We start from the raw sequence: 14,693 nt of genomic DNA on the forward strand, positions 1-14,693 counted from the left end.
CTAAAGGGTTATTCCAAAAAAATGGAGGACTGATATTAGAATGAGTCTCAATCCCTGCTGCAGATCCACGTGGTATTACCTTCAGAAACAGGCTGAAAGTCCTTCCTCAACCTCATTGTTCCTCATCTACTAAAGGGAAAGTGCTTAAAGATGTTCTGGAATAAAGATCTGGATGAGGAATTTGATGGAATGATGCTGTAATAGGTTGAAACAGCAAAATAGAACATGGAAAATGCTTAATATGAGCCACAGTCTAAATGTGAGATATTTCAATATGGTGACAGAACCAGATTATGATCTACCGTTTTCCTTCCTCGCAAGCTCTCTTTTTACAGGGTATATCTGCACAAATATTGACGCTGTCTGGTGTATATCTGCACAGAATTATTAATTTCACTCCTTTTTATTGTTCCTGTGTGAACTTTTCTGCTGTCAAATCTGTTTGGATAAACAACACTCCACTCTGTAACACATACATCAATGCGAGATCGATTTATACACACCCAGTTATAAAAGTTGCAAAAAAAATGAGAAAAAAATAATGGCAGCGAATGAAACAGAAAATATGATGTTTTCTCTTGGTTTTGGTGGCTAACTATACACATAGGAAAAACACCAGCAAAACCCAGTCACCATATTGATCCAAGATGATGAGGATGTTTGATCATTAACAATCCAGTTAAATCTTTGGAGCCCATGGCATGCTTTGCTTCATACGTGAGATGTGCAGCAGACACCAAACATGCACTTAAAAATTCAGGCTCAGAACGAGCTCTGCACATCTTGGGTGTTAGTTCCAATCTAAGACTCAGGGAGGACTTCCCAGCAGCACATCCATGGGAAGCCTTCATGCAAGCCCTAGGCAGACCATGCACAAGTTAACCTAGTCACTAACTCTCATCCTCAGCTTTATTTCTGAGATAAATCCACCTGAAGAATCATTTTAAAGCATTATTTTTTGCTGAGGAAACACGGTTTAGAGTAAGATGCAAGGGCAGGGCTTTCAGTAAGTGGATGTCTGGCTACAGACATGAAAATCAATGTAGAAAATATTATTATTTAATGCAAATCTAAACTAGATAATGGGGGGGGGGGGGAGGGGGGAAGAAAAATAGGCATCTGGAGGACATATTTTTCCCTGAAAATTGTCATTTAGATAGATGACATCATTATACTATGATTGCGGTCACTTAGGGTGAAACTAGTCACTGGATAATTGTATTTGCTACAAAATAAGCACCTCCTACTTTACCCCAACACCTTTTAGTTTTATTTAAGGTGCTCATGGTTTGTCTATTTTCATCAGGAATTTAGTACTAAATTAAATAGTCCTACCTATGTTTATGAGTACAAAAAACCACTCAAGCTCACCAAAAAATCGCAACATCAAATGTGTGTTGAGTTTAGGCCAACACCAAATGTGGTGGCACATATCCTACTTATTCCAGAGGATTATGTAATTTTGATAAGGAAAATGACTGCATGCACTCAAAATGATAAAGACGACCACCTCAACTGGCCAACCTCTGCCCTCTTATGAGGCGGAAACTAATAAAAAGGATTCCAGCTTAAAAAAATATATATAAATCACAAAGCTACAAACATCTAGAGGAAAATTTTAGGATTTGTGTGCATTTTAAAAAAATTTTAGGGGTGTGTGTGTGAAATGTTTGGCTTAAGTGGAATGCATTTAAATTTTCAAGAAACGTGGGCATAAGCAGCTCTAGGGGATCTTCCTAAATTATAATTCAGCCTAAAGTTAATTTAACCTTTTCACCAAATTTCATTGATTTCAGTGAACTTTGAACCATGTCCTGGAACTTATGAAGCACAGCAAACCATCCCATGAATATAACAACAATATTTCTACCTCGACAATATGTTAATTTTTAGATAACTGACCTGTAAAAACTCTAGATTTGGTTGGGGTTTGTTTTTAATCTTGTATTTATGCTTTTTTTATAGGTCTTTTAAAGAAAGGTGAAAGCTGGCACTAAAATGCACTTTCACGGCTGGTGGATTGAAAAATTCAAGTAAAAATCAACCAAAGTAATTTAATAGACCCTGCAACTCTTTTCAAAAATCAGCCAAATTCAGCTGAAGTGTCTTTTTTTCACTTTGTGGTTTTTTTCCTATGTGTATATCAGTAATTTAAATTGATTACTGCTTTATTTGTACTTACAAGTAAATGCTGGATTCATTGCCCCCGATATCAGGTGACTGGAGTTTCTGCACAAGTATCACAATTATGCCAATAAAAAGCACAAAGTTTATCTAAGGGGGGAAAAAAAAAGGAAAAAATTGTGACTATGACATACTTTTACGAAGTATGAGAATGAGACATTCCCCGTGACTTGCTGGTTACATTCCCTTTTTCTTCTCCAAACACCAGTCTAAAAGTTTTATAAGGTCAGTAGTTATGGGGAAAGTCCCCAAAGGTTTTATCACCCCTTTTACAGGTAAAAATACCCCCTTGCTGCAGCTAAAATGAGGCAGAATTTCTGCAGTTTCAAGCACAAGAGAAACAAAAATGGAAATGTTTCAACATTTTTCATTATCAACCTGTGCAGAGTAAAAGGAGAGATCCCTGCACATAAAAATCACAAAATAAAGACCTCAGAGTAAAGGCATTTTTAACTCCCACTCTCTGAACCAAAGGACTTCTCAGTTTAGCAGTGTCCATTGGTTTTAAAAACCTGGAGAATGATAGAATTAGTTTATTTCAATGCTTGGGCTTGAGATTTGGCTGTCACCAGCTCCATAGCTTCTTAAAGCCTGAGCAGTGGAAATTTAAGTCAGGCCATTATAAAATCTTACACTCCTATAGGGAGACCAGGAACTAGATATGAGCATCTTTTCCAGGAATTTCTATCTGGTCACAGGACTACAAAGGGATGGAGAAGCCCAGTCATCCCTTGCTGGTTGCTTGGTTCTTTAATGCCTTCCATAGAAACCAGGTTTAACTGATTCCCCAAGTAGAAGGTGTCTGTAAAACATGGAAATTCACACATGGACAAAAGCCTTGGATCATTAAACCATCTCTGTTTTGGTGCTGAAATTGGCTGAATTATCTTTGATTTACCCGAAGATTGCTGGACTCTACAGAGCTGTCCAAAGACTTTAAAGGAGAAATACCAAACCTGATAAAACCTCCTGTTTTACTGGTTACCTGTGAGCTGGATGCCTGAATTCCCACAAAAGTCACTGAAAACCTGCTAAATTTTGTCCCTGGAGTGTGGAGAACAACTGAGGGTGCCCTGAATGAGACACATGTGGCAAGCCTGATGGACTTTCAGGCACCACTGACCATATTGTCCAGGGGCTCAATTTATTTTCCTAACTGCAGGAGAATAACAGCATTTTAAAATTCCCATATTACTTGGAGCAACAGAATTTCTCCTTCTCTTCAGATATTCAGAATCCATCTGGATACAATCCTGAGGAATGTGTTCTTGGGGATCCTGCTTCAGCAGGGAGGTTGGACTAGATAACTTCCAGTGATCCTTTCCAATTTTATCCATTCTGTGAAGCCCAAACAGGGCACTTTAGAACCTCTCAGTCCTCCATGTGCAGGTATCTGATATAATTTGAGCCAAATGCAAGACTTCCATCACTTAAAGAGAGCTCAGACACCTTGCTGACAATTCAGCATCTTGCACTATGACCAAGTACTATTTTAAAGCTAATATTAGATAAATGTAGCTCTGAAATTAATCCCATTCAGCAAACAGAGCGCATTTTCCTTGCCACTGACATTTAATGTTTTCTTAGATGCCCCAGGCTGTCCCACTTGGCCTTCAGCTGACACCCCAACAGGCACAGAATTTCCATACATCCTAAGACAGGTCTGCCAGCTCCAGACCAATGTTCCACATGCTCTGGGGTCTTAATTACGGCATTTGTGTCTGTGTTTAAGCAACTGAACCACTCCTTTCCTACAGAGTCTTTGCTTGCAGGAAGTGCTCCATCATTTAATTTGCAATAATTCTTCTCAATAATGGAACTCCTCAGCATTGTGGGTGGAAAACAGTGGAAATTTAGAGAATTTTCCCACCAGTCCAGCACAGGGATGCCGCACAGTTTGTAAAGTATTTCAAGAGGTTTAAATTGGTTATTTGTCCTCAGGAGAGTTGAGGAAGTATCTTCTCTGTCATATCTGAAATGGAGTGTTGGCCTTTGCATATTAAGTGTTTTCAACTTTTAATTGTTAATTGTTTAATTAGCGCTTATTCAAATTACCCATCAACCCAGTTAAGAGTTATTAAGTTCCAAAGTTATTCCCCTCATTAGTTGATTAAGTGTTTTACATAATTCCTCGTTAAAAATCCCTTGTTAATAAAGTTCCACAAGTTTGTTCCCCTCTTTTGTCCCTAAAAAGTGTAAAAACCCACAATGTCTTAATTCCTGTATGTGCCCAAGTTAATTACCCTGTTTTTAAGAGTTCTCTGAAATACTTATAGCCCAGTTTTAAACCTTTTACCAAGTGTTCTTAACCTGTGTAAGTTTTAAGTGAGTTTTGAGCTTTGCCAAAAAGGAGACCTTCAAACTGACAGGGAGCTATTTTTAGAACCTGGCCCACCGTGGCAACCTGGAATTTTAATGAGGGCTTCTCCCACCTTTGGAGCCGATGGCATTTTTCCCCTAAATAACAACAAGCCATTGGCAGACTGAGATGACCTCACCTCAAGACACCACCGATCATCCAGGACCATGGGGGCTGGACAGTGGGCGCTCATGGGCGGGACCCAGACTCTATAAAACTGCTGCACACCAGCTCAGAGGTGCCATTTTCACCTCAGACGGGCTGCTGGTGACGCCTGACGCTGGGAGCACAGGCCTCTACCTCTTTCAAAAGGCAATTTAACCACTCTGACTTTGGGCTAGCTGAAGCCCCCCAGCGTTGTAAGGTCTCTGCTTTGGGACTTTTGAGCCCATTCGGCCAACAAGGTCTCTAATCACTGCAGACCCGTTTTTCTTTTTGGCTTTATTATTCTTTTGTACTTGCAATTTTTTTGCTGATTGTTGTTTTAATAAATTGTTCTTACTTATATTAATTAAGAACGAAGAGTTGTGTCATTCCTCACATTCTCCAAGTGCTACTCACCATGATTGACCCGACCACGGGACCCTTGATCACCCACCACAAGGCAGTGTTGTCATTCATGTCCCAGCAGCTGCAGACGTTAAGGAAAGAATGGGATGGGGGAAGAGAAGGAAAGAAAACAAGACATAACAAAGAAATTAATGAGCTTAAAACTGTTTTTAAGGGGGAAGAATGCGAGAGGTTGGTTTCGCAGCTAAATTATTTTATTGAAGTTTGAAGTGATAGTTCTTTACTTTGTCTTATTGCAGCTTTCTTTTACAGCCTTTCCACAATTTTCTGAAAGTAAAAGAAATACTTTTGTGGCAGTTTCAATGGAACTTCTTATTAAACAGCTTAAGTATTTTGGAAAACCCATTTAAGTGTGTTTCTGTGTCTACAATTGTGAAGATGCCTCTTTTAAAAAAAACCAAAACTTCAGGGATACATTGAAGAGTAAGAGATGGTTATTCCAAAATTTGAAGTTTCACTTATTTTTCTAGGGTTAACAGAGACGAATGTGAGCTTCTGACCCTGACACAAGCATTCTTACACACCAGGATCCTGGTTGTATTCACATATAGGAATCATTTTCCAGTCATTGGGTTGGAAGTCCTATCCAGGATTCATCTGAGAAGGATCAAATACTGGCCAACAGTTGGGGTCAGCTAATTTGTTAAGCTGTTGCTGGTGAGTAGACATAAATAAAATGACATTTCTACCCCAGAATTTAAACCCTTCCTCTGGAATCACCAAAGGATTCTGCAGAAGTTTATTTCACGTAAGTGCACTTGGACATTCAAATATAGGACTCATGTACAAATAGGGTTTAATGTTAACATACATTTTTAGAGCTAGGAGGTCAATAATAACAAAAAGAATCTTATTTCTTAGCCTCTGACTACTCTTTATTATTGAGAAATGTCTTAATGACTCTTTTAAGTCATCAGGAATTTGTCAGCTAAAAATTTTCTTTCATTTGTCTCCACTTTCTTCCCCCTAGAAAATATTAAATCACAGAAATCTGTCTACTTTGTACCTGCAGTTCTGAGAAAGGAGTTTTTCCTTCCCACTGGGAAAAGAGCCAAAGTCCCAGCAGAGGCTGTCACGGTGCATTTGTCAAATGACAAAAAACAATTGGGAAGAACATACAGGAATAGAACACTGCTGGTCTCATGAGAGTTTAAGGCAACTTGTGTGTCATTTAAATGGTTGCGTGGTAGCATCTGGGGGAAAAGTGAAAATCTTTACACAAAACTATACACATGCGTAAAAGTGAGGAAGCAGAACTAAAATCCCATCATCAAAGTGCGTGTGAGAGAAATCCCAAACGGCTGAGTGATGGCTGGTTTAAAAATTTCAGTTAAATTTATATTTTCCATTGACCAATATTCATTATTTTCAGTCAAACAATATTCATTCTTTTCACTCGAACAATTTATTTATTCATTTCAGATGAAGAATATTTATTTTACTGGATTCTCAAAACCAACACTAAGGATGTGTGTGGCACAGCTGGTGAGAATTGAGAAAATTTACAGGTGGAGTGTCAAATTTACACAAAATGATGTATTTTTCCTTCTGTTTGCAAAGCATGGAAACCTGAAACCACCCAAAATCTATGGGACTGATGACTGAGATTTTCAATTGTAAATTAATATTTCCGAGTAACCTTACTTTGGATGCCCAACTTAAAATATTTGAAAGAAGATAAATGCTCAGAGGGTTTGCCTTACCCACAGTCTGGAAATCTGGGGTTTTTTCAGTGATCAACAATTGTACGGACCTAAAATCATCCACTATCTTTCAAATTCTTTGTATTTATCAATTAGGTGTTGTCTACTGAAAACATCCATTATTTTCGAGCTCAACCTCCTTATGAAGGACATTAAATTTGACATGGAAGTTTTTGGTGAACTGAACAATGTTGGAAGAATCTGGGCAAATTCTCATATTAATTTAGCTGTACAAGTAGATACCGATGTGTGGCAATTTGTCTGTGTAGGAACGAGGAGCAACAGGGATAGGAATCTGCCTCCTCTGATTCCAGTCACCTGGATTGTAGACACCAATAGCCCAGTTAATTATCCCAAAATCTGGTTGGGACAAAGAGACACTTGGTGGTCGTTTTGGGGTTTTCTTCCCCATACTGAGGTGTTTGAAATGTGTACTCTAGGGTGATACATCATCCCCTACAAATTCCTATTCTTAGACCTCTCTGCTTTTTTCTTCTCCTCTTCTTAGACCTTTTCCTTTGTTTAGACCACTCCTCTGTTGTTACATGACATGTCCCCAGTAAGCTCAATTCCCAACCTCCTCCTTGTAGATGTCAACAGTGAATCAGATTAAGCTCATGAGAGGTTTTTTTCCAGGATTTTTTTTGTCCAGTCCCTGTGACACCTACAGGATAAATGTGGGGCAAGGAACCACCATCTCCTCCTCAGATAAACAAGTGGGAATGCACAACAGAATGCTTGGAATTTTTTGTACTATGTAAACAAGCTCCCTAATTTCTGTCAAATGCTTCCCTACAGTGCAAGACTCTTCTCCAGGATGGATGAAGGGAAGGGATGCAGAGGGCTGGGGAAAGGATGTGATTTCCATTTGCAAAGGCCAGAGTCTGATCTCTGCTACATCTCTGGTGCACGTCTGGAATAACTCCTGTTAAATCAGGAGCAGAGCTCTGGATCAACAGTTGCATTTATCTCCTCAATCCTGTCACTGACAGTGATGGAAGTCAGAAGCTGAAGTCGAGGGAGCTCTGCCAGTTTTATAAGGGACAGGCAGGAGGGGACTTGGGCTCTGAGCCTGTATTCCAGTCCATGCCTTTGCCACTGTGGTTTTCCGGTTCAGTAATTTCTGCAATGTTTTCAGGCTCATGCTGGCTTCTCCCCCACTCCCAGAACAATGCTTGCTGACTTACAAAAAGTAACCACTGAGACTCTCAGCTAGAACCTGTCTGAATGTCTTGCATGCTAAATAGCGTCTCTAAATACAAGGAACCTTTTTGTTTGTTTTTTTATTTCTTCTTTTTCATTCTATGAGACATTCTCCTACCTGCAAAATGCAAGGGCTATTTGGACTTGTAAGAGAAATTAGTGCTTTCAGGACCAGTGTTGTAATCATAATAATAACACAACAGGGGTTTCTGGCTTATTTTGCATGGAAATAAATGATTTAATTTGTCTTAATGTCAAAATAGAACATTGGGTCAAAGCACTGGCATGCCCACTGGAGGAAAGGCTTTATGTGCTTTCCAGAGAGAGTCTGGAAGAACAAGGATGAATAAAACCTGACAGAACAATGAGTTTTGTGGCAATTTTGGATCCAGGTATCTCCAGTATTAGGGAAAATTAAAGCATAAGCCTCAATGACTTGGAAATGGGATTTGGGTACGAAGTGCCTGCCCGTCAGTTCTGTGTTTTCAAAGAACCACTGACTGATTTTTGAAATTTTACTCAGTCTGCCTCATTTTTTCTAACATTTCACCAAGTTCAAACATAACTCTCCTGAAAAAGCCTTGCCAAGTTTGTCTTTTCAGGGTGTAAATACACATCCATTCCTACATGCCACAGTTGCTGCTCTATCAGAGCAGATCCTGACTACCAAAATATGCAGGTGCATCTCTGGGAGCAGCTTTTCCTTCTGGTCCTTTAGAAAAGGGATACAGGATATTTGCAGCTTTTTTTCCTCGCCAAAAGAGACAATTTGGGAAGGACCTACCCTTTTGAATTCTTTCTGAAATAGTTTAACTTTTTTTTTCCACACAGAAGACAGAATGTGGATTTCTGTCTCACCCCTATTCATCTCCCCTGCAAGATTCATGGAAAACCCTCCTCAGTGGGAAGCTAAACTCCTAATTGCCACAGTAAGTCAAAGCTCAGCAATGCCTTGTGCAGATTTCCTTCATTGTATTAGATTTGTCTCCAATAATTTCTACAGCTGAGTTTATCACCTTCATCCTCCTCCACAATCAGTGGGAAAGAAGCAGAGAATTATGTGGGATTCAACTCACAGCTCTTGTAAGATGAGACAAACCATATCCTGGGCTCCAGTAATTTAATGGAAAGGGGAATGGGGTGCAGGTTTACAGGTTTGATGCCTGAATCTTCTTTTAGGAATTCCCCAGAGCAGGGGTGGCACAGACATCGAACTGTGGCTCTTTATGAACAGGAAAGTTTATTTACTTGAACACTGCACCTAAGCTATGTTTGTACACAAATCAATGCCAGAAATAGAAGGAGAAAATAGGACATGGCCTCAAGCTGTGCCAGGGGAGGTTCAGGCTAGACATCAGGAAGATTTTTTTCACTAAAAGGGTTGTTGAACATTGGAAGGGGCTGCCCAGGGAGGTTTGGAGTCCCCATCCCTGGAGGTGTCCAAGGAACACCTGGATGTGGCACTCAGTGCTCTGGGCTCTGTGACGTGGTGGGGATGGGGCACAGCTTGGACTCGATGACCTTGGAGGTCTTTCCCAACCTAAATGATTCTTTCACTCTGTGATTCTGTGCTCTCCGATCATCACATTCCTGTGGCACCCTTGCCATGGTGCTGGACGCACCTGAAATCATTTCCCACACAGCAGCACCTACCCAGTGTCATCGAAGTGAAGCCTCAGCACTGCCCAGACAGTGACACAAATTGTTGGGGTACCTGCACAGGACAAAACAGTGACACCATTAACATTCCAGACACACTTGATATTCAGCAGTGAGCATTTGATGCAACCTCTCCACTGAGGTTTTGCTTCCTAACAGCACTTGTGCATGAGATAATGCAAATTACTGAGTTAATTCAGAGCTCTAGAAATATCCATCTCAATCAGGGGTGGGATTGCAGAAGGAAAACTGGTAACAGGAAAGAAAGACACTGTTCTGGGTCATTACTGCTCAATGTTTTGCTACATCTTGCTGCATGAGGAGTCAAACAAAGTCTGGACAGAACAGAATCAGCCACATCCATGTCTAGAGCTACTGGAATCAGGCAAGAACTGCAGTGCCAGATGTTGAGCTGGAATGGCATTATTGGATTCTGTGTATTCTTCTGTGGTTTTGTTGTAAATGATTTACATATGTTGCATTTGTTCTGTTCCTGTGTAAATAACCAGTTTTGCTTTACTTATGTAACCAAAACAAATCCATAGAAAAGAAGTTTCCTTAGCTCACAGGAATATTTAATTTTTTTTCATTAAAAAAATACCAAAACACAAGAACAGACTCCAAAAAGAGAATGTTGGAGTAAGGATTTAATTCCTATTTCAGACATTTCTTCACTTTCAAAAAATGCATGTAAAATACAAATTTAATTAAAACAGTAAGAATGCACTGAAAAACCTGGATTTATTTTCCTTTCTGAAAAAAACTAAAAGTGTGATTTTTCAGTGGAAATATTTTTATAAAATAATGCATTTATGCAAGACAAGTTGGATCTCCACTGTCTGGAAAATAAAATCTTTCACTAAGAAATTACTGACACCTGTTCAGGCGCCTCTGGAAAAATAAAGTGCTTAAAAGCAAACAAAACAAGGACCTTGATAACCCCATCTCCCAGCAGTGAACGAGACTGTGGCGAGTTGACAGGAACAATTATATTTCATACATTTTGCAAGGCTATGTTGATGTCACATTAATTAGTAACCCATTTGAACCCACTTAGACGAGTCTCAGTCTAATCATATTCCCACCATCAGAAATAAAAATATCCCTGTTAGACCTGGGTGACTGATGGAGTCCTCCCCCTTCAAACAACCACACAGAGAAAAAATTGAAGGGAAAATTATATAAAGACATAAAATGACAGGCTTTGGGGAAAAGAAATGCATATTTAATTTCAGTCGAAGTCTACTTTTCTCACAGGTGAACACCTAGAAAACACTGAGATCTTTGTGCCCTTAAAGGAGCTAAAATTAATTTTTAAATATCAAATTTTAATTTTCATTTTATCAAATTAACCTTGAAATATCAAATATTTGCCCAGAGAAGCTATGGGTGTCTCATCCCTGGAAGTGTTCAAGGCTGGGTTGGATGAGGTTTGGAGCAACCTGGGATGGTGGAAGGTGTCCATGGCAGGAGGATTGGAATGAGATGAGTTTTATGGTCTCTTCCAATCCAAACCATTCTATGAATCTGTGAAACATGGGTCTCATGTTTTATTTAGTTTGCACTGATTTCCTCTATATAAATTTTGATGCTTTGAATAGTGCTCCAAATCTGTAAAATGTGCAGGAAGGCAGAATTAAAACTGAATGTTTCATAAAAATACAGTTAAAAACCCCACGTTTCAGATCAGCTTGGAGTTTTGAACCATCTGCTGCATGAATATACAAATACTCACACTGCTTTTCTTTACATCAAAAGATTTATATCTCTTCATCACCTCCTTTTCAGCTTCTGAGGAACATTAGAAAACAGGCAAGCCCTGAAGGCTGAGATTTATTCTTGCTGACTTCTGCTGCCCTGAGTTATGAGCAGGCATTAGGAGAGAGCTCAGGAAGACAGCAGTCTATCCAGAGAATTCACCAGCATATTGCAGATTTAGGAAGGAAAAATTGCCTGGATCAACAGAGCCATATGCAGTTCTCATTAATCAAATGAGGACACTGACATCTCAGCACATTTGAAGAAACAGATAAACATCCAGATGCTGCAAAGTGCTGAGCTCTTGTTTCGTGCTGCTTCAGCGCAGCTCCCTCCCCACCTGAGCTGAGGGGCTGCTTTTGCCCTCCAGGGATTGAATCCAGAGTCTGGAAGTGCCTCTGTTGGCTTTGCAAAGTGCCAATTGCTCCCACCAGGTCAGGGGAAGTGCAAGTGCAGCTGAAACACGCGAGAGCTGAGAAAATAATTGTGTTTAAAAGAACGAAACAAACCTCACACCATCCACACCTGGAGAGTTACTAAAGGACATTAATAACACTGTTTTGAATCTGAAGTGGTTTGAGTGTTGTGCCCAGGTGTGGGACACCCAGCATATGCTGGACATGGACCTGCTGCCATGAATCCAGAGGAGGCCATGAAGGTGCTCCGAGGGCTGGAGCCCCTTTACTGTGGAGAAAAGCTGGAAGAGCTGGGGGTGTTCACCTGGAGAAGAAAAGGTTCTGAGGAGACCTCAGAGACCCTTCCAGGGCCTAAAGGGGCTTCAGGAATGCTGGGGAGGGACTTAGGACAAGGGCTTGGAGTGAGAGGATCCAGGGAATGGCTTCCCACTGCCAGAGGGCAGGGATAGATGGGATATGGGGAACGAATTGCTCCCTGTGAGGGTGGGCAGGCCCTGGCACAGGGTGCCCAGAGAAGCTGTGGCTGCTCCTGGATCCCTGTGGAAGTGTCCAAGGCCAGGTTGGACGGGGCTTGGAGCCACCTGGGATAGTGGAAGGTGTCCCTGCCCATGGCAGGGGGTTGGAATTAGATGAATTTTAAAGGTCCTCTTCAACACAAACCATTCCATGATTCCATCAGGTCTATAAATTGAACAGCCAGATATTATTTACAGGACTCAACGCTAAATATTTTAAGGTTGCATTGCAGAATGAATCCATCTGGGTAGTTCATTCATTACAAGGACTGATTAAAAAAATATTAAAGTCGGTTAATATATGCTGGTTTTCAGTATTCTCACATTCAGAGAAATCGACACATATGAAAATTGTGCAAAATTAATTAAAGGGACTCAACTTTTGATCTATGTTCAGATTATAAAGATTTTACAATTTGCAATTTTCCATTGCTTTCCTTTCTAATGGTCAGATTTTCATGTATGTAACCCCCAATTTCTCCATGGAAACACACTTTTCTCTCAGCTATAATGTGATTATACAGCTGCAGATGGTACAAAAGGAACTTTGAACACTTTTTCCAACTGTTCCTTTTCCAAAAGCCTTTTCCAGTAACCATCCATTTCCAACAGCCTTTTTATGGCACAGATTATTTATGATGATTTGTTCACTTTTTTCTCTCTATACCTTCTTTATCTCTATACCTTCTCCCAACATTTTTTTCTTCTCCCTACTGTAGGGAGTCTTTACCAGGAGATAAAAATTTTGGTTTGTGTACAACTGCTTCAGGTGGGAAAAAACAAGACCATCTGTTGATTTCTTGAAGGTTCAGGCTACATAAGGATGCGTTTTCAAAGGAGAATAGTTTAAGGCATGGGGTTGGTGTGTAAACTTTACACATGAATATACAGGATCATTTCTAATTATTTCAGAAGTGTATATATGTATTAAAATGAAGTTTAACCTTCTCAGGGAACATTTTAAATGAATGTATTCTTCTGCATTCACCATCCGACTTCTGCACAAAAACATCAGCAAAGAAGTGCTTGAATTAACACAGGAATCAACTTATATCCAGAAGGCCAGAATGAAAAATAATTACAGTGGTTATCATCATTTAACTGGCTTTTCTGAAACAAATCTTGTTCCTTCCCACTGCAAGTTTTTATTTCCCATCCAGGTAGGATAAGCAGACGTGAATACTCTTTTGGATACATTTTCTATTTAGTCATTATCTGGGAGAAAGGCACAAATGAAGTCATAGAAAATGGACTGGACTCAGCCTTACAGATTTGATTAAGCTGAAGAAGTTGATATTAAGATCATATCTTGTAGAAGGCAATTTTCTGTTGTGGATTACACCTCTGCAAGAGATGCGATGTCCTCCAGATTTCAGTGCAACTCTAATCACACCAAAAATCACAACATAGTTTGGGCTGTGGTGGTACTTTTATACCAAGACTAAAATTATAATTTGAAACTGCATGTGGAAATACCAGATGGTTTGTGGAGTCATCCTGCACCCTTGAGACACATTTGAGACAAGAAATGCCACATACCCCAGCCAATGATTGTGTACCAGTAGAAATATCTCCTCTCTGGGAAGAAGGTTTCTACCAGCAAAGTGAAGAGGTACAAGCCCTCGATGAACAGCCAGAAGTAGTTGGACATGACACAGTAGTGAAAAAACACCATCACTGCTTTGCATTCCACCTGCAGAGGAGCAAGAAGAACAAAGTTATTTCAATCTAACAGAAAAAAATGCTTTTAAGCTCTCCAAATCTCTCAGTGGAAAAAGCTGGGACTGGTATTATGGACTTTTAATAGTAAGTTTTAAAGAATGGGAAGAATGTGAGGTATCACTTAGGCAGCAAAGCCTGGATGGGGAAGAAGCCAATTTTACCAGTGGGAAGTGGTCAAGAAGCACCTGCAGAGCAGCTTGAGCATGTCCTGCATTGCTGAGAGCCCACAGCCCCAGAGAACACCAATTGCTGGACTTAAGCCTCCTTCCAGGGTTAAATGCAGGGAAGAAAAGAATCCAGTTGTGTGCTGAGAAACTTAGGGAAGGATGTGAAATGGCAGGATGATTGTGGAAAGCCCTGAGAGCAGGATCTGAAAGGATGAACCCTCCTGTGTGCAGCTGGGAATTGCACTTCCTTGCCATCCATCATCAGTGTTGTCACTCAAGGACAGAAAATGGAAGTAAGTGTGAGAAAAAAGGAGGCTGAGTGATCAGCTGTAAAAAAATGATGGAAGCTTTCATTCATGGACAGGAGGGGGAAGGAGCAAACTAAAGAAAAATGAAAAATAGAAATAGAATTAAAATAAAACATTAAATTTTTTAAA

General features: G+C 40.0%; 1 protein-coding gene across 9 annotated transcripts in view; it reads right to left on the reverse strand.

The window, feature by feature from the left end:
• The window catches only part of ADCYAP1R1 (ADCYAP receptor type I), a 137,719-nt gene that overhangs the window by 19,910 nt on the left and 103,116 nt on the right, over positions 1 to 14,693 (reverse strand). For all 9 annotated transcript variants that reach the window (XM_039549635.1, XM_039549641.1, XM_039549640.1 and 6 more), the window contains 4 exons: positions 13,907 to 14,060; positions 9,673 to 9,733; positions 5,105 to 5,174; positions 2,183 to 2,274 (listed from right to left, as the gene is read on the reverse strand). In XM_039549635.1, the coding sequence (XP_039405569.1) occupies positions 2,183 to 2,274; positions 5,105 to 5,174; positions 9,673 to 9,733; positions 13,907 to 14,060 (377 nt within the window). The remainder of the gene's footprint in view (positions 1 to 2,182; positions 2,275 to 5,104; positions 5,175 to 9,672; positions 9,734 to 13,906; positions 14,061 to 14,693) is intronic.

The sequence above is a fragment of the Corvus cornix genome, chromosome 2, assembly GCF_000738735.6.
Source record: "Corvus cornix cornix isolate S_Up_H32 chromosome 2, ASM73873v5, whole genome shotgun sequence".
In the NCBI taxonomy this organism is placed as follows: domain Eukaryota; kingdom Metazoa; phylum Chordata; class Aves; order Passeriformes; family Corvidae; genus Corvus; species Corvus cornix.